Source organism: Triticum aestivum, chromosome 3D, assembly GCF_018294505.1.
Source record: "Triticum aestivum cultivar Chinese Spring chromosome 3D, IWGSC CS RefSeq v2.1, whole genome shotgun sequence".
NCBI classification, from domain to species: domain Eukaryota; kingdom Viridiplantae; phylum Streptophyta; class Magnoliopsida; order Poales; family Poaceae; genus Triticum; species Triticum aestivum.
In genome coordinates this window covers 8,819,528-8,839,987 of record NC_057802.1, presented here as the reverse complement: position 1 = coordinate 8,839,987, position 20,460 = coordinate 8,819,528, and the positions used below count along the sequence as shown (strand labels likewise).

The 20,460-nt window shown below is 42.7% G+C and overlaps 1 protein-coding gene and 2 pseudogenes across 2 annotated transcripts; 2 read left to right on the top strand and 1 right to left on the bottom strand.

The window, feature by feature from the left end:
- Positions 1-1,411: 1,411 nt before the first annotated feature.
- On the bottom strand, positions 1,412-2,390 carry LOC123073694 (probable glutathione S-transferase GSTU6). Its single transcript, XM_044496749.1, has one exon. It carries the CDS (start codon positions 2,365-2,367, stop codon positions 1,657-1,659), a length of 711 nt encoding a protein of 236 aa, XP_044352684.1. The 5' UTR covers positions 2,368-2,390; the 3' UTR covers positions 1,412-1,656.
- Positions 2,391-6,438: 4,048 nt separating this feature from the next.
- On the top strand, positions 6,439-7,211 carry LOC123073693 (Bowman-Birk type trypsin inhibitor-like; annotated as a pseudogene).
- A 2,995-nt stretch (positions 7,212-10,206) lies between these two features.
- LOC123076844 (DExH-box ATP-dependent RNA helicase DExH3-like) lies at positions 10,207-19,848 on the top strand (annotated as a pseudogene). The gene is made up of 19 exons (XR_006436280.1): positions 10,207-10,923; positions 11,832-11,989; positions 12,067-12,154; positions 12,243-12,488; positions 13,226-13,321; positions 13,862-14,050; positions 14,344-14,503; positions 14,582-14,712; positions 15,018-15,185; positions 15,260-15,532; positions 16,312-16,506; positions 16,695-16,898; positions 16,983-17,052; positions 17,162-17,312; positions 17,409-17,717; positions 17,918-17,977; positions 18,099-18,251; positions 18,329-18,439; positions 19,051-19,848. The product of XR_006436280.1 is annotated as a DExH-box ATP-dependent RNA helicase DExH3-like (transcript).
- Positions 19,849-20,460: the final 612 nt, after the last annotated feature.

Here is a 20,460-nt window from a genome sequence, read left to right as displayed (position 1 = left end):
TTATGCTGTCATGGAGTAAATAAAAAAGAAAAAAATCCAAAATGATAAAAAAACTATGACACCAACCAGCGCCAACTATCTTTTGACATCACCAATACAACGAGAAGGATTCTTCAACAGTCACACCTCTAAGAAGGAAACAACGATCAAGTGTTGTCGTTGCCGGCAGATCCAACAACGAAAGACCAAATCATGGGCTCACCCTAAAGAACAAGTTCGAGCAAATCCAAGCAATGCCTTTAACAAGGTAGTAAGACACATCGGCACATCGCCATTGCCAGATAACCAATAATGGTTAAGCCTTGGGTTTTCACCGCGGAGCTCTACATTGGTGCTTGAGAAGCACCACCAAATCAAAGTCATCCCGTTATATCGCCACCGCTTTTCGCAATCCCATCAACTATATGCATAGCACAGTCTGGACGCGAGGTGTCATGCAAGTGGTGACAATGCTTGCACAAGCAAGCAGTCAAGTCGCGGTAAGAGTCGGTCTCCACCAACAGCTTCGAATAACGAAGGTCGTCGTCGCACTTTGCAATAGACATCAAAGGAGTAAGGTCATCAACACTATCAAATCCCAATTCGAGATGCTCCGACAATTCGGCACCTTCCTCATGCTCCGTCGCCCTCGTATGTGAGGGCAGAATCAGGCAGCGAAACAAACTTGTCGCTGCCGCCGGATCTGAAGATCTAAGATCCCCGACCCCATTTCAGCAATCTCTTAGCAACACAAGACCACACCGTCACCTGCATGCCCGAGCGAAGAACCACCATATCAGGATGCAGCAAGCCGACTCGGCCACCCACGTACCTGCAGATGGGATCGTGCCCACCAACATCTCACGCAGACTGCGAACCCAGCTAGAAAATCCACCGCCGCCGATGTGCATCCATGACTTTTGCCTCAAGCTGCCGTCCATAAATCGCACTTCGGGGCACCATCGTCGAGCGTCGGATCAGGCCCAATCCGCATAGCCTTAGTTACCGCCACGCCGGATGCTGCAGATCAGGCTCGCCACCACCACGCCCGTCGTCACGTAGCGTGCACCGCCACCAGAACTGCGTTGCCACACGCCATGCTGCCACGACCACAAACGCAAGCGCGTCGAGCCCCACCGCCACCTTCCCCGGTGTCACGACTACTTTGTCGGTGACCCCTCTGACGGCGGAGACGCATGAACGAGAGCAAAAGGTAGACAAGTGGGCGGCGGCTAGGGTTCCCCGTGTCGCCAGGCTCGGGCGACGCGAGGGTAGGGACAAAGCATTTAGGCGGCTACACCGGTGGGCGGCATTGCCCATCTCCGCATCGACCGTAGAGGTACATGTTCTCCGGCTTCTATCCATGTAGTTGAGGCTCCCTCCGTTTACTTTTGTAAGACGTTGTACACAAGACGTTTTAGACATTTTGAGATAACATCTAAAAATAGTTTAATTTCAGCTGAAAACGTCTTACAAAAATGAACAGAGGGAGTATTTAATAAGGGAATGAATTTTCACAAAAGGAACTAGCCACCCATCACTCCCTGATACACATTGAGCTGCATGACATTCAGCTCTTTCTTTTCACTTCAGTCGGCACATCACGACAGTCCCATAGCGGCATATATGGTAGCGGACGACGCGCGTGTGCTAAACTGCTAATACATCGAGCCGTAGTTAATTCGCAGGAGCCTTGGCAGCGTTCTTGGCGTGTATGAACCTGACGTACTCCACGACCCGGTCGACGTCCTGGAGCAGCTCCCTGGCGGCGTCGAGCTCGCCGAAGCGCCGCAGCCACGCCGCCAGCAGCGGCGTCCTGCCTTCATCCTGGAACACCCTCTCGCCGGAGACCATCGCGGCAGCGTGCACGTACGAGACCACGCCGCCCACCACGACGTCGACGTACCCGACCCGCTCGCCGCCGAAGAAGCATCCTTTCCGCCCGCCGTCGGTGCATTCGCCCAGCCCGCGCTCCAGCCCGTCCGCCGCGGCCACGACCGTCTGCATCCACGCGGCCCGCTCCTCCTCGGTCCCGGCCCTGAGCGCCCGGTCCCACGGCGCGCCCAGCTCGCCGTCGAAGTATGCGGCCCAAAACCTTGCCACGGCACGCTCGTGCGGGTCGGCGGGGAGCAGGGCGGGAGGCCCGAAGGCCTCGTCGATGTACTGGAGGATGACCTGCGACTCGCAGACGGGGCGGCCGTCGTGGATGAGGACGGGCACGGCGCGGTGCACGGGGTTGCAGCGCAGGAGGAGGTCGCTCTTGCTGCGCAGGTCCTCCTCCACGTACTCGTACCGCACGCGCTTGAGGCGCAGCGCCAGCCGCACCCGCGTCACGAACGGGCTCCCCCAGTGGCCCAGCAGCGTCACCTCGCCGCCGTCTCCGGCCATGGATCTCAGGCTATGTATCTGGCTGTGTGCTTCGTGGTGTGCGGCGCGGTGCTTGAGTTGGATATATATAAATCGTTGGTGCTTGTAGTTGACATCGTTTGCTTCTGGATGAATCTTCTTCCCGGGGAAGATTAAACAGTGTGATCTTCCACGCTAGCTGACGGATGCATCGGGCCAGCTGTCTAGACTCTAGAGAGCATCACCGCACACATGGCACGTTCAATGTTTGACCAAACAATCTGATTTCAGTAATAGACTGAACTATAATAGATCAGTCCATGTACACTTGAATGAACTATATATATATCGTTAACATTATTCAAAATAGTTCTTTTTGAATACTTTAAAAAAATATTCAACATTTCTTAAATACACATTGAAATATTTTCTGAAGGGTAAAAACATTTTTTAAACTATATGAATAATTAAAAAAATCACGAACATATTTTTGAAACTTGTGAGCATTTTTTGAATGATGTGAAAATTTTGTTTAACAGCACAAATATTTTGACATTTTATAAATATAGTTTTTAAATGATATGTTCATTTTTGGAAACATGTGAACAAATTTTAAATGACATAAAAAATTAATGCTATAATTTTGTTACAAAAATTAAGCTACTCCGTTTGTTCCATATTAATTAACGCTCAAACGGTGGTATCTAGCACAAGGTCGGAGGAAGTAAAGGTCGGAGGAAGTAACAACTTTTTACACTGTGATCATATATTTTTTTACTTTTCAGAGTAAATTAAGTAACTTGATTTTTGAAGTAAATGTATTTAGAATGCCTGAAACTATAAACAAAACAAAAAAAGAGCAAACCTAGTGAACTAACATTAATGGACCGGCTGCCCTTAGCGCGTTCCCTAAGGCGAGGGGGACCATTGTCTCGCTAAAAGCGAGTCGAAGATATGTTTAGAGAAGCAGGGCTGCAAAAAATGTTAGATGTGGTGGGTCCTATTCCCCCATAATCCGGCAAATACAATGCAAACACACACCTGGCTAGAGTTTGCGCTCCTACACGAACTGGCCATTTTGTTTGTTGTGGCTCCTATTCCCCTCATAACGTGGTGAATACCATGCAAACACACACCTGGCTAGAGTCGCGCTGCTACATGAGCTGGCCATTTTTTTTGTTTCCTTCCCATCGGTTTTCAGAATATTACAGAGCCTTTTTTGAGTCAGTTTTCCCTTTTTCATATGTTTCTTCTCTTAACGGGTCATTTACTTAATTCTAGGCCTTCTTTTTCCTGGTTTTTATTTTTCCTCTTTGATTTTTCTCATGAACATTTTTTGAAAATTTTAAAGTTATTTAGAATGTGTACTTTCTTAAAAATGTAAGAACATTTTTCAAAATTTTAAAAATAAATATGGTTAAAATTCACGAATAGTATTTAATATCTACGAACCATTCTTGTAATTCAAGACAAAATTTGTAAACATTTTTTGGAATTCAAAATATTTTTGCAATATTGGACAATTTTCAAAAACTTGGGAATTTTTTAAAATCCAGAACATAATGAAATCATAATACAATAAATTTTTGAATGCTTTGTTATGTTTAAAAGAAAAACAAAAACAAAAAAAGGGGCACCCCGCCCGCATATGGGCTGGCCCAATGCGTGCGTTGGGTTGCACGTCCCCCCCTCCCAGCACTGCCACGCCCTACGCGCGAGTTAGTAGGACTCCTCGACTCTTGTGGTTCGGAGACTGAATGATATGAGCCCGCAGCTCTAGTCATTGTCTTGATCGACTTTTGTTGCCAGTGGTGAAGGATCCATAACTTTTTTCATGCATAAAAAAGATATTTACATATATTTAAAAAATGTAAACATGCATAAAAATATTTCGGATGTATACAAGAAATATATACAATGTGTATGAAAAATATAGACAATGTTAAAATAACAGAAGAAAATAAAAATAAAACATGAAGAAAGTGAGTGAAAAGCAAAGAAAGAAAAAAGGAAAACAAAAAAAATAAAGTAAAAAACCTGAAGAAAACCAGAGAAAAACCGATGAAAACATTAAAAAATTATAAAATTCCATATAGAGAGAAAAGAACTGCACCAGAGGCAAGCCGGCTAAGGCTTACAGTAAGCGAGACATAGCTTCGAATACCATGCAAACACACACCTGGCTAGAGTCGCGCTGCTACATCAGCTGGCCATTTTTTTTGTTTCCTTGCCATCGGTTTTGCGAATATTATAGAGCGATTTTCGAGTAAGTTTTCCCTTTTTCATGTGTTTCTTATATTTCGGTGTCATTTACTTTATTCTGGACTTTCTTTTTCGTGGTTTTTATTTTTCCACTTTGATTTTTTTCATGAACATTTTTTGAAAAATTTGAAGTTTTTTAGAAATTGTACTATTTTTATAATGTAAGAACATTTTTCCAAATTTGAAAAATAAATGCGGTTTAACTTCACAAATAGTATTTTACATATATGAACCATTCTTGTAATTCAAGAAATAATTCATAAGAATAATATGAAATTCAGAAAAAAAAATCAATCTTGGACCATTTTCAAAATTTTGAATATTTTTTAAAATGCAGAACATTAAAGAAATCAAAATAAAAGAGATTTGTGAATGATTTTTATATTGAAAAGAAAAAGGAAAGCCAAAAAAGGGGCACCCCGCCCGCATATGGACTGGACCATTTTTTTGTTTCCTTCCCATCGGTTTTGCGAATATTACAGAGTCTTTTTCGACTCAGTTTCCCCTTTTTCACGCGTTTATCTTCTTTCGGTATCATTTACTTTATTCTGGGCCTTCTTTGTATGGTTTTCATTTTTCCTCTTTGATTTTTTTCATGAACATTTTTTGAAAATTTGAAGTTTTTTAGAATTGTACTGTTTTTAAAATGTAAGAACATTTTTCGAAATTTGAAAAATAAATACGGTTCAAATTCATGAATAGTGTTTTATATCTATGAACCATTCTTGTATTTCAAGAGAAAATTCAATTTCCTTTTTGAAATTAAGATTTTATATTGGACCATTTTCAAAATTTGAATATTTTTTTAAATCCAGAACATTAATGAAATCACAATAAAATATATGAGCAGTACCCTAACCGTCCGACCTAGCCATGTGGCTCCCAAACTGGTGGTTAAACTTCGTGTGATATGTCGACCGGACCGAGAAGGTTCCTCACCTTGTATATTGCCACGCCATATAGCCTTCCACGGCCTTCGGCCGGAGAGGAATTTGCGCAATTCGAGCTGCATCAATCGGTGAAAAACCAGATCGAATGAGGTCGAAATCCAACCGTCAGGCATGATGGTCTATGATTTCCGTCACCAATGTTAACATTGTCCCTGCTCTTGGTGTTATAACCTTTATTGCTTCACTAGAAGGAATCCAGGGAACTTTCTGTATATTTATTTGTCAGCCCATTTCAACTCACCATATACAGCCTCTTTTGAATGTCTGAATTCCAGCCATAGTACTTTGACAAGTAAATGATAGCCCTTTTTCGGTTCAACTTTTCATATATCACCATTGGGGTAATGTTTTTAACACTTAATACTCGTCCACACAACGAGTCCGGATTTTAGAAAAGACACCGACACTGCTTTCCTAGCATAGCAAGATTAAAACTCTGAAGGTACCTAAACCCCAACCACCTTTCATCTTTGGTACAAACAATTTCCGGTGTGCCAACCGGTGCTTTTTTTCTCTTCTCTTATCCATCTCCCCACCAAAAACCTGATATTTCATCAGTAATTAATTTGCAAACCTTTCGAACGATCGGTTCGCCACAACCCACAAGCAAGCAAGGTGTGGACACATGTCCAGTTCATTGCCAGCGTACCCATGCTGCAATCAAGTGGGAACACGTGCATCTGGTGCCTGCATGTACAGCCTTTTGTCAATCTGCCTAGTCATCAATCCACGCATATGCCTTGGGATCTAGTCCTTATCCATGCATATGTGATAGGGAGCTGCCAAATGTGCTTGTCCGTAGCGATTTCCACGCGTTAATTAGGTGACACGTAGGAGGTGTCACGAGGCTACATATACTAGGGCTGGCTGCTAGCCCGCTTCACACGCACAAGCTAGCAAGCTCACTACACAGGCCATGGGGATGAAGCGATGCGTCGTCGTTGCTAGCATCCTGCTGATGCTTGCACTCCTCGTCGCCGGCGACGAGGTGGGCGCCATTCTCCTGCCCAGCGAAGCCAAAGGTACGCGCGCGCGTCGACTCCTTTCTTCTCTAGCTCATGGCTTCATTCGTCCATGAAGAAACTGATTAGCCGAGGGCTTGCAGTTGCAGACGAAGCAGCCATGGCCATGGCGGCGCCCAAGAGGCCGTGGAAGTGCTGCGACCGGGCCTTGTGCACCAGGTCGCTCCCGCCGATCCGCACCTGCATGCATGGATGAGTTCTTCGAGTGCCCCTCCACCTGCAAGGCCTGCCGGCCGTCGATCCATGGCCCGTCCCGCCACGTCTGCCAAGACCAGTACGTCGGCGACCCCGGGCCCATCTGCAGGCCGTGGGAGTGTTGCGACCTGCCTAGCTGCACCAGGTCGTACCCGCCGACGTGCCGCTGCATGGACGAGGTTGACAAGTGTGCTCCCACCTGTAAGAGCTGTTTGCCGTCCAGGTCTCGCCCTTCCCGCCGCGTCTGCATCGACAGCTACTTTGGACCCTTCCCTCCCGCATGCACGCCCAAGGTTGTCGCCGCCGGCGGTAACTAGAACGCCCGCGAGTGTCCTCCTGCCCTGCTGCAGTAGCGGTGTGTAAGAATAAAGTTAAAATGAATGGCCGGCCGGCCTCCCGTCCTGCCTATGTGTGGTGGACACACTCCACAATTATGAATAAGCCATGTCTAAGTCTACGCGCGCGCAACGCCCAGTGGCCCAGCAGCGTCACCTTGCTTGAGTTGGATTATATAATAATCCTTGGTGCTTGTAGTTGACATCGTTTGCTTATGGATGAATCTTCTTCCCGGCTCTGTCTTCGGAAGAAGAAAGATCAAACAAAGTGATCATACAAGCTAGCTGACGGATGCATCGGGCCAGCTGTTAGACTCTAGAGAGCATCAGCGCACACCATTACGTATCTGCTGATAATCACATGGCACGTTCAACGTTTGACCAAACAATCTGATCTTAGTAATGAACTAAACTATAATAATAGATCAGATCGTGCACACTTGAATGAAACACATAGGAACATCGATGACTTTTTAATAAAACTAGAAATAAGATCGAAAACGTTCAAAGTTGTCATCTGCAGCTTCATCTTTTGCATTTGGACATTTCTTCAAAACTCTTGTGAACTGCAAAAGACCAACCCTAAACACGTCAAACTAACCTCGAATATTTTGGATAGTCTCTTGCGTCCACCACCCCAATAGCTGGGAATCTAAGATCAATGACCCCGCTGCCGGAACATACTCCTTTGCAAGGCAGACCGCACACCGCTGAACCGCCGATTTATAGGCATAATGTCACATTGTACATTTTATGTATGCATATCACACACACACACACACACACACACACACACACACACACACACACACACACACACACACACAACGTTATTCAAAATACTTGTTTTTAAATACTTTTCTAAACACATGTTCAACTTTTTTTAAATACACATTGAAATACTTTTGGAATGGTAAAAACAATTTTTAACTACGCGAACATTTTTAAAAAAATTTCATAAACATATTTTTGAAAATCGTGAACATTTTTCTGAATGATGTGATTTTTTTAACAGCACAAATATTTTTACATTGTATAAATATATATTTTAAATGACATGCGCATTTTTTGAAACATGTGAGCAATTTTTAAATGTCATAACAACTTAATGCTATAATTTTGTTACAAAAATTAAGCTGCTCCATTCGTCCCATATTAATTGACGCTCAACGGTTGTACCTAGCATAGGGTCGGAGGAAGTAACAACATTTTACACCGTGTTCACATTTTTTACTTTTCAAGGTACATTAACTAACTTGTTTTTTAAAGTACATGCATTTAGAATGTCTCAAACTATAAACAAAAGAAAAAAAGAGCAGACCTAGCAAGCTAACATTAATGGGTCGACTACACTTAGGACGTTCCCGAAGGTGAGGCGGACCATTGTCTTGCTATAAGCGAGTCGAAGATATGTCAAGAGAAGCAGGGCTCGTAAAAATGTTAGATGCGGTGGGTCCTATTCTTCCATAACTCGACGAATACCATGCAAACACACAACTGGCTAGAGTCGCGCTGCTACATGAGCTGGCCCTTTTTTTGGTGGGTCCTGTTCGCCCCATAATGCGGCGAATACCATGAAAACACACACCTGGCTAGAGTCAAGCTGCTATTTTTTTGTTTCCTTCCCATTGGTTTTGCGAATATTACAAAGCCTTTTTTGAGTCAGTTTTTCCTTTTCATGTGTTTCCTTTCTTCCTGCTTCATTTGCTTTATTATGTGCCTTTCTCTTTTCCTGGTTTTTATTTTTCTCTTTCTTTTTCCTCTTTGATATTTTCATTAATATTTTCTGAAAATGTTAAAGTTTTTTAGAATTTGGAATATTTTTAAAATGTAAGAACATTTTTCCAAATTTGAAAAATAAATATGGTTCAAATTCACGAATGGTTTTTTAATCTATGAACCTTTCTTGTAATTCAAGACAAAATTCATACACATCTTTTGAAATTCATAACATTTTTTCAATCTTGGACCATTTTCAAAATTTTAAACATTTTTTGAAATTCACAATAAAATAATTTTGTGAATGCTTTTTTATGTTTAAAATAAAAGGAAAAATAGAAGAAAAGAAAAATAAAAAGGAATACCAAAAAAAGGGGCACCCCGCCCGCATATGGGCCTGCCAAAAGTGTGCGTGGGGTTGCACGTCCCCCCTCCCGCCACCGCCATGCCCTACGCCCATGTTAGTAGGACCTCTCAACTCTTGTGTTTTGGAGGTTGAACGATCCGAGCCCGAGGCTCTAGTCATTGTCTTGATTGACTTTTGTTGCCAGTGGTGAATGATCCATAACTTTTTTTATGTACAATAAAGATATTTAGATATTAAAAAATTAAACATGCATAAAAATATTTCTGATGTATAAGGATAAATATAGACAATGTCGAAATAAGAAAAGAAAGTAAAAAAGTAAAGAAAATTGGTGAAAAGCAAGGAAAGCAACAAATAAAACCAAAGAAAAAACAAAAAAGTAAAGTAAAAAGCCTAAAGAAAAACAGAGAAAAACCGATGCAAACAGTAAACGAGACATAGCTCCGACGCGTGTCTCTATGTAGATATTTCGATAGCCAAAATGCTTTAATGAAAATCGTATGGCTTGTTTTAATAGTTGCGTACGTTGTATTAGGCACTGAACCATATGGTTTCTCTTAATGGAAAATTGGAAATCGAAAGGGGAGGCCCTTCTTTTATTTTTTAAAAAAGCAGCTGGAATGCCTCATGGGCAGTTTTTATTTTTTATTTTTAGAGAAGATCATGGGCAGTTTTTCTAGGCGACCTTATGGGCAGCTTGGGCTGTCGCTTAAACTATACTCTGGCCTACTACTCCTCAACGCAGCTGGCCCAACGAGCCCGCAGAAAAGCGCTAAAAAATCTCGCGTACAGTTTCCGGTCCCACATAGCTAAACCAACCAGAGCACACCACGTAGCGGCCCCGCGGGCCCAAACAACCGTCCATTCACCGACGTTGCAGCTGCGGCCACGTCGCCCTCTTCCGGATACGCGAGCACGCGCTCCCTCACACTGGGCCTACCAACAGTCTCACATACCCTCAGAAGCCTGCCCCACATGTCACTCCCAGTGCTTCAGCTGCCTTTCCTTTTGTCACCGCCATTCGCACCCACTCCACCCTAGCCCATCCCCTCCTCCTCCCACCCCTGCACAGCCGCCACGCCCCGCCCCACTCCTCCCCACCGCCGCCGCCGCCGCCCCCTCGTCGGAGAAGGAGCCGGAGATCGTCGCGCCCGCGCGGACGGAGGCGGCGATCCCCCCCGGAGCCTCGGGCCCGCGGAACAGCGGAGGCGGAAGGGGGGTTTGATGAGATACGGGAGCCTGCTGCGGCGGCGGAGCGGGCGGTGAAACTGGTGATGCTCCTGGCCTCCTCGGTGCTGCGGGGTCGCCTCCGCCCCCTCCGCCGGCCCCGGCCCCTGATCATGCCCTCCCCTCTCTTCCTCTCCCGAAACCCTAGCCCCAGCACCAGCAGCAGCACGAGCCTCGCCAGCCCCACTCCCGCCTCCGCGGCCATGAGCACCAGCGGCGTCTACGTGCCGCCGATGCGCCGGCTGCGCTCCGTCATCGCGTCCACCAACGGGAACCTCGCGCCGCCGCCCGCGGTGCAGCCGGCGTGGACGCCCGAGTGGCGGGCCGACGGGCGCTCCCTCAGCCCGCCGTCGCCGCCTCAGCCGCAGCAGCGGCGCACGGCTGCCCTCCCGCCCCGGCCGCCGCCGCCCCAGACGCATCCCTTGCGCCAGCAGAGCGCTGGGTATTCTCGGTACGCCTATGACGACTTCTCCGAGGAGGAATCGGACCGGGAAATGGACCGCACGTCGGTGTCGAGCAAGGTCGATATCCATTACCGTGCTCTGCTTTTGTTGTATTTTAGTATGATGAATATCTTAAGCTTGCATGTATGCTGTGTCTTTTGGTGTGCTGAAGGCCTTCGTACAATAAGTAATTCAGTATGGATGAGCCAAGGATTGCTGCATCTGTGTGCTGTGCATCCATGGACAGAGAAATAATATACTCCGTTTGAAACATGAGTTTTTTTTTAACTGATGCTGCAGGAGATGAAACTTTTTACGCACAATTTCTGTCTTCCAAACATGCAGTGATCTAGGTTGCTCTACGAAATTCTTTTTAAGGTCATAAAATTGTGAGGATCACATGAAATGGACGTGCCCTGCATACTTAGTTCAGACATTGTACGTGTTTGGCTTCTATTCATCCCGTTGGCTATGTTGCATGATTCTGGTACCATTTGGAGAGTAGAATGTCAGAGTTTTCGGGAATATATTTTTTACAAAGACCTTGGCTAAGTTTGAAAAAATGCAACGCTTTCAGTGTTAAAGAGAAAATTCAATATATCTAAAAGGTACTACTGCTTTTCTTTTAGACGGCAACATTTTGAAAATGAAAAGTAGTTTTGTCTGAAGAAAGGAACACCTGATACTTCTTAGTAAGGCTAGGTTTGCTGTTCACTATCACTAGTACTTTGACAAAGTATTGCAACTGCAAATATCTTCTATGTTAAGGATCTTGAGATGGCATTTTTCTGCATTTTTTGCTTGTAAAAAATATTTGCTATATAGTTTTTTTCTGGAAAGAATTAAGATTCCTTTTGCTTTTCAGGTCAATTCTATTTAGAAGTAGTGTTTAGTAAAATAAGGAAACATTTTGTATTCCAACATAACAATGAAACACCAATCTACAGTTAAGTTCTTTACAGTTGTGTACTCAATAAAAATTCCAGGGGGGTGCATCTACTTTAGAGAATGTCGATGAATGGAAATGGAAACTGCACATGCTTCTCCGAAACGACAATGAACAAGAGATTATGTCGAGGGAAAAAAAGGACAGGCGTGATTTTGATCAACTTGCCCAACTGGCAGATCGAATGGGTTTGCACAGGTACTTCATGGCCCCTCTAATATCATTGTGTTGCATATGCTTTGCCCCCTGTCTCATGATAATTTACGTTATGGCAGCCGTCAGTATTCCCGAATCATCGTGTTTAGTAAGGCCCCCTTGCCTAATTATAGATCAGACCTTGATGACAAAAGACCTCAAAGAGAGGTATGCTGAATCGCCAATTGTCCTAGTAGCTTAAAGATTGAAGTGTGTATGACTTGTGCATTTGTTGGCTGAAATATTTGCTTTGTAGGTATCTATACCTTCTGGCTTGCAAAGAGAAGTTGATGCGTTGCTTGCAGACTATCTTGCGCGGAAGAGAACAGACAGTGGGAACTTTCCTAATGCTGCCTTCTCAAGGTCAAGCAGCACAGACAGTTTCGCGACTGATGAAAGCTTCTATGAGCAGCAGGATAATCAGACATCAACCAATGTTGTGATGGAGAGAATCCAAAGAAGGAAAAGCTTACAGTTGCGTAACCAGCAAGCTGCTTGGCAGGTTTGATTATATGCAGTAGACCACTTGTCAGTTTTTCCCCGTGGGTTGGGAGTTCTATAGTACACTGAAGATATACACATGAAGTGAAATTTATGTTTAATATTAAGTCTCAAAACTTGTACCACATTTAACTTCACCACAATATCCTTGCCAATCATGGTTTTGTATAATTTCCCCCAGTTTCGTATTGTACTTCACTAACCATCATCTCCACTCATCTGTTGTAAATGGAATAAATTTTATTTGCGGAAGTACTTTAGATAACTGATATATCATATTATCTTCATATGACCAATCTATTGGTATGTCATGAAATGAAGGGATTATTAGTTGTTTACGTACATCATCTTTATGCAGATGCGCCATTGAGTTTGTGATTGCATATGTTACTCAGTTTCATGGTGTTCTTTTAATTTGCTTACTAATTTTCTTTTGGTTTATGTTGCATGGTAAATGATACTTTACTTTGTGTAATACCATGTCAATGTTCAATGTTTGATTTTTGAATTGATCATCTAATTTAGGACTGTAGTTGCATAACTAGCCTAACATGTTGGTCCTAAGATGCCAGAATTTTAACTTGACAAATGGGCAGGACTTTGATGCCTTCTGAATTGTTAGTCCTGCTAATTTGACATTTCTTTTCTTACTTATGTTGCGCTTTAATATAGGTTTGAGTGGATCAATGACCTTTTCCGAATATTGCACCCTGTTGATTAACATTCTCTCTGTTTCAGGAATCAAATGATGGTCAGAGCATGATGGAGTTTCGTCGCAGTCTTCCTGCCCAGAAAGAAAGGCAATCACTATTGGAAGCTATATCTCAGAATCAGGTCCTGTTCTTTTCATTGAAGGGTATTTTGGTCACAGTTTGTAAATGTTTGGTTTTCTTGGTATTTGTGGCAAGTATTTAAGAGCAGAGCTAAATATGGTTTATTTTTGCAATACTCCAACTCATCTGTTTGTGACAGCAAATATGAAGTGATCTTATCATGACATAGAAAAAGAAGCACTTAAACTAAGTTTATCTAAAGGCAATCTGTGTGCTTTTCATGTGAAAAAATGCTATGTTGTGTGCTATCTCTGGATGTTGAATAACTATTCAAGAAATGGATACGCCCCTTGTTTCTTAAGTGTCAGACATATTTATGATTTTCAGTTCTGTATTTCTTAGATATGTGTTCCTCCATTTGTCTGGGAAAGTTACTACTAATTGTTTTGTTATCTAATGTTTTTCAATTAAGAGTGTTTCTGCGAACTATCTGATAAATTTGATAGTTTTTACTACTCAGCACATGGGTTAAAAGCCTAATACTTGTGAGTAGCTATATTGAGATAACCGAGTATTAACAGTGCTTTGCTTGATTGAACAGGTGGTTGTAGTTTCAGGTGAAACTGGCTGTGGTAAGACAACACAGCTGCCACAATACATTTTGGAATCTGAAATAGAAGCTGCTCGTGGTGCTACTTGCAGTATCATTTGCACTCAACCAAGACGAATATCAGCTATTTCTGTTTCTGAAAGAGTTGCTGCTGAAAGAGGTGAAAAAATTGGGGAATCGGTGAGCTACTTGCACTTATACAGTGAGAAATGTTTTCATGCTGAGATTTCGGTTTTGTGGTTGCCGATGGGTACTCATGGTTATTTTAGTCATTGGATGGTGTCCAGGATAGCCATTAGTTGTCCATCCATAGGTTACTGACTGGCCAGTAATCCAGTTGCTGCAGAACCTTTTCTTAACTTCTTTTACTTTGGTTATCTGATGAAATGGGTTACACTATGCTAAACAGTTTGTGCAAACTTGGTGAGATTACTCTATTCTTTTTTATTTTGATAAAAGAATTGTTACCTTAGGTTGGCTACAAAGTTCGGTTGGAAGGAATGAGAGGAAGGGATACACGCCTTCTGTTCTGCACTACTGGGGTCCTGTTGCGAAGATTGCTGGTGGACAGAAGCTTGAAAGGTGTCACCCATGTTATTGTGGATGAAATTCATGAACGGGGCATGAATGAAGGTTTGCATCACTCATAATAATTCTGAACTAGGTATCCAGGAGGTAAATAGCGTTAATTTTGTTGGGTCTCTGTGCTAGATTTTCTCCTTATTGTCCTAAAGGACCTTCTTCCACGCCGACCGGAGCTAAGGCTTGTATTGATGAGTGCGACCCTCAATGCTGAGATGTTCTCTTCATACTTTGGTGGAGCACCCATGATACATATACCTGTAAGATATTTCATTAGGACTTCTTCACTCTTGTATTTTGCTATCATATCAGTCTGCTCATCAAGTCATTCTTTCATTTGAATCAGCACAAATGTATATCCATAATATGAGCTGAATTACACCAATGTTGTGCATGGCTGCTCTTATCAATCCTAGGAATAGCCTTTCGAATCACTTGCAATTATTTAGTGCTTTGTGTATGTTGAGTTAGCCTGAAATCTTTTAACCTTGTTTTCCTCTCTAAACCTGCAACTTGCTTGGGTGTTCTTTGCGGTCTAAATAAGCTGCATGCTATCTCATTGTAGGGTTTTACATACCCTGTCCGGAGTCGTTTCCTAGAAGATATTCTTGAAGTTACAGGCCACAGATTGACTCCGTACAATCAGATTGATGACTATGGCCAAGAGAAAAGTTGGAAGATGCAAAAGCAAGCTCTACGGAAGAGAAAGAGCCAAATTGCTTCTGTTGTCGAAGTACGGGAGTCCCTATTTTTTAACCATTTGTTTTCTGCTTAAAGCTTTGGTCTCTAAGCTTCTTTTTTTAACAGGATGCAGTTAAAGCTGCGGATCTAAGGGATTATAGTCCGCAAACTCGTGACTCTCTATCCTGCTGGAATCCTGATTCAATTGGTTTTAACTTGATAGAAAATGTCTTGTGCCATATTTGTCAAAAGGAAAGAGATGGTGCTGTGCTTGTATTTATGACTGGGTGGGATGACATTAATACGCTAAAAGATCAGCTACAATCTAACCCATTGCTTGGCGACCCTAGTAAAGTTTTGCTGCTTGCATGTCATGGTTCAATGGCTAGCTCAGAGCAGGTATTACCTCTTAGATGTTTCCATTTCCTCTTTTGTAGTTACTAACACAGCCATGGTTAGTTCTTTTGTTTAATGCATATACCTGCAATTTACTTGTGCTGGTAACACTTGAACTACTTTGTTAAGTCATTTAAATTTGTACTTGCTACATCATACACGATTTTGATAGTGCTGGCAGTTTGAGGGAATTCTTCTCTAGGCTGATGTGTTGGTTAAATTTGACATATTTAAGCAATCATGATTCTGTCCATCTCTGTGTTTCGATGCTCCTTTGATTCATAGAACTTTCTCCAGTCACCTACTCCCTCTCTTCCAGTTGATAAATCTTGTGGGTATCCCTAAGTTGTCAATTTGACCAATGAAATATGAGTTATAGGCCACAAAGAGCATACCGTTGAATTTTTATTAGAAGTTTCTAATGGTGTATATTTTTATGATATATAACTCGTGTTACGTTGGTCACATTGATGATTTAGGGGTACATGTAGGCCTTACAAACAGGAAGGGAGCAAGTATTACTTATTTACCCTGTTCTGCAGATGTACAGTATGAATTTCCGCGACCTTATTGAATTGTGAATCTATTGCAGTTTTGTTATCATCTATTACAGTTTTGTGTAAAATCAGATGTGTTCCTATTGTTTTATTACATGATACATAATTCTGCTATAGACCATATAGGCTATTCACAGGCTGTAGCCATGGATAGCAAACAGTACAGATTTTTGTCTCTTGATATATCAATGATTTTATTCTTATATTGTTTTCTTTGTTGTGCAGAAACTAATATTTGACAAACCTGAGCCTGGTGTAAGGAAAATAGTTCTTGCCACCAATTTGGCTGAAACTAGTATTACTATCAATGACGTAGTTTTTGTTGTTGATTGTGGAAAAGCAAAAGAGACATCTTATGATGCACTGAACAATACTCCCTGTCTGCTTCCGACCTGGATCTCCAAGGCTTCTGCTAGACAAGTAATATTTTCTATCTTATTGGAATATGACTAATTTTATTTTTTAGTGCAACTCACTTTTGATTAAATAATTAATTCTGTGTGTGTGGATTTGTTAAGCAAGCAACTTGTGATTTTCCTTCAAAAACGTCTTTGGTCATCACACTTACATCATGTCCTTTTTTGTTATTTTAATGTCTGGTGATTTAGAGACGAGGAAGAGCTGGCCGAGTTCAATCAGGGGAATGTTTTCATCTCTATCCACAGTGTGTATATAATGTGTTCGCTGACTACCAGTTGCCTGAACTTCTGAGAACTCCTCTTCAATCCCTCTGTCTGCAAATAAAAAGCTTGCGGCTTGGTAGCATCTCAGAATTTTTGTCCAGAGCTTTGCAGTCACCTGAGTCTCTATCGGTACCTTTCTTTTCACTTTTGTTACCACATTGTCCTTCGTGCCTTCAGATGATCCGATAGTTCATTCCGATATATTTGTTTCAGGTACAAAATGCCATCGAATATCTCAAAGTCATTGGAGCATTCGATCAGAATGAAGAGTTAACAGTTCTAGGTACCAGATGCACCCTTTAAATTGATCTGTGAATTACCACCTCTTTACTGTATCACTCTGGAACTTTCGCAACTTGTGTGCTATAATACTTGCTGTTTGTCACTCTCAGGAAAGCACCTGTCTATGCTTCCAGTTGAGCCTAAATTAGGCAAGATGCTTATTTTTGGGGCTATATTTAATTGCCTTGATCCCATATTAACACCATCGTTGCTGGACTTAGCGTAAGAGATCCATTCATGACACCATTTGACAAGAAGGATGTAAGTATGCCTCTTCCGTCTCTAATGCATCTAAATATGTCTGTTGTGCTGTATACTTTAGTATTAAACCTCAGTGTTTTGCCTTCCTCCATGCAGCTTGCGGAGTCTGCTAAGTTGCAGTTTTCATGCCGTGACTATAGTGACCACCTTGCGATTGTTCGTGCATATGATGGATGGAGAGAGGCTGAAAGAGACCGCAATGGCTATGACTACTGCTGGAGAAATTTTCTGTCAGCGCAAACCTTGAAAGCCCTAGATTCTCTCCGGAGGCAGTTCCTCTTTCTTTTAAAGGACACTGGGTTGATTGATGAAAACATGACTATGTGCAATAAATGGAGCCGCGATGAAAATCTAGTTCGGGCAATCATTTGTGCGGGTTTATACCCAGGTGTTTCGTCTGTTGTGGTGAGTTGCTTCTGTATAAATTTCTGTTCCATTTTATGCATCTAACTCACCTGTAGCTCTGTTGTCGTAGTATATCTTTGGTTTGCCTAGGACAAAGGTCATGTTTGGACTATTTGTTTTGCATGTGAACTTCTTAGCCACACTATTAGAGCACTTCTAATTCTCTGATCTGGTTCCTAATGTGCTTCTGGGTAATTCAGAACAAGGAGAAATCGGTTTCTCTCAAGACAATGGAGGATGGACAGGTCATGCTTTACTCGGTAAGTTAGTATATTCATTCTATGTATCATGATTGTGATCATGTTGCCATTTTACTTAGGTCAGACGGTCAGGGACTGTAACATGATGAAGTTTCATCTTGTTCTTCGTTGTTGTTTGCAGAGTTCAGTCAATGGGAAAGAAGCCAAGATTCCATTCCCCTGGCTAGTGTTCAATGAGAAAGTGAAGGTGAATTCAGTGTTTCTCCGGGATTCAACAGCGATATCTGATTCTATATTGCTGCTCTTTGGAGGAAACATACAACAAGGGGGCTTGGTAAGTTCCTTTGCATTGCTTATTTGACTTTTGGTCTGGTAAATGGAGATTGAATATCTTCAAACTCCATGCTGCAGGACGGACACTTGAAAATGCTCGGGGGATATCTGGAGTTCTTCATGAGTCGTGATCTTGCATCGACTTACTTGAATCTCAAGGGTGAACTTGAAAATTTAATCCACTGCAAGGTAATAATTATTGATCTTAAATATATCATTCTAGACGAATACTCATTCTACATTTTAGTGTTGTTTAGTTACTTGCTGACATTCAAAACAGACCTCCAATTAAATATCCTGTACAAACTTTATTTCTACAGCAGAATAAACATGTCTATCTATATGCACTACATAGATTATGTTATATGCTATGGTTCCCCTGCCTTTTCCTATGTTGATGCTGTTGGGTCGCCAAAATGGTTGGTAGCACTTTTCAGTAGTAACCATCCGTTTGAAACCTTTCATCATGGTTTCCGAATATGCACATTGGGTTTTCAAGTTTGGTCCGCTTCAGCTTCGCCCAGAAGTCGATCTTTTCTGACTTGATCAGATAGTTTTTATCTGACGGAGCATCCTTCTCCCCATGAAAGTGGATGTTGAAGTTGTTTGCATGAGCTAGTTTTTGGGATTTCCCCCCTTTAGGTCTGTTTGCTTGCTAAAATGCTGGGGGATTAAGATGTAATCTTTAGGAACTGAATTCTATACCATTGTCAGTTCATTTGCCAACTCTTATTGGACTTTCCCTCATTTATTCTGATGCTCTACCTAATATTGGCCAACCAATTCTCTGTTTTTGACAGCTTCAAAACCCAAGGATTGACATCCAAACCAGCGAGGAGCTGCTGTCAGCCGTACGGCTGCTGGTCACGGAGGACCCATGCAGCGGTCGGTTCGTCTACGGCCGGCAAGAACCAAGGTCAAAGAAAGCAAAGACGATGATCTCTTCCGCCTCGGTGGTCCCCATGGACCGCGGAGGCGGCGGCGGGCAGGGAGGTGACAACCCCAAGAACCAGCTGCAGACCCTCCTGACGAGGGCCGGGCACGACAACCCGTCCTACAAGACGAAGCAGATCAAGAACACCCTCTTCAGGTCGACCGTGGAGTTCAACGGCATGCAGTTTGTGGGGCAGCCGTGCGCCAACAAGAAGCTGGCGGAGAAGGACGCGGCGGGGGAGGCGATCAGCTGGCTCACGGGCGGGGAGGCTCCTCCGGTGACGGCCAACGCGAGAGACCGGCAGGACGCCGACCACATGTCGGTGCTGACGAAGCCGGCTCCACGCAGGAGGCGGCACCACCATAGGCGGAGCTGATTAGCGCAGAAAGGTTTTGTTCGTTGCACTAAACAGAATACATACGGTAGACTAGCTTGAGAAACACAGCGATTTTTCGTACGATGTCCGAGTTGATGAAACTGGCTGCGATCGCCCAAGATGGGGTTGTCCTGGTCTTCATTCTTAGATCATAGGACCTGTTCGTACGGTGACGTCGATACTGATTGTGCAGTGCTGTGATAAGACTATCTAGTATGTACTACGTATAATGGAAGAGCATGGATGGTACCACTGCAACAGAGGAACTACTCCCTCTGTCCTGAATTATTTGTTGCTCAAATTGATGTATCTAGCACTGTTAGATACGTCCTTTTGAGCCACAAGTAATTCGGAATGGAGGGAGTATAAGATTCTCCCACTGCAGAAAAAAAACATAAACGAAAAAACAAAGTTAAAAAATTCTGATTTTTTTGTGATGAATAGTAAAACAAAAAAAAAGTTCGGTATGCTTGTCAAATTTCAGCACAAAATGACATCCGTGGAAGTCATGGCACAAAAAAATGATGTTCTAAAAATGCTAGTTTTAAAACCATTTTGGAGTATTGATTTTTTTTTTGAAGATTTCCACGAGTGTCATTTCATGCTCAAATTTTGCAGGCATATAAAACATTTGACAAACCTACGACTATAAATTAGAAGTTTTTCAATTTTTTAACCTTTTTTTTTTTGATTTTATAGTTCACAAGGGTGCATTTGAGCTTGGGATTGGAATAGGACTTTTGCCATCGACATTGAATTTAAGCGTGCAGACATTTAATGTGTTGTGGTGCTTTAGGTCTACTCTAGCTAGTAGGCGCTGCTTAGGTTTTTGTTCGGTTTTTCTCAATAAGCCGAACACCCATTATTCCCTTTTTGGCATTTGCCTTTACGCAGTGCATT

Excerpts from the sequence above, each read along its gene's own strand:
- LOC123073694 (XM_044496749.1), bottom strand. The coding sequence starts at position 2,367 with ATGGCCGGAGACGGCGGCGAGGTGACGCTGCTGGGCCACTGGGGGAGC.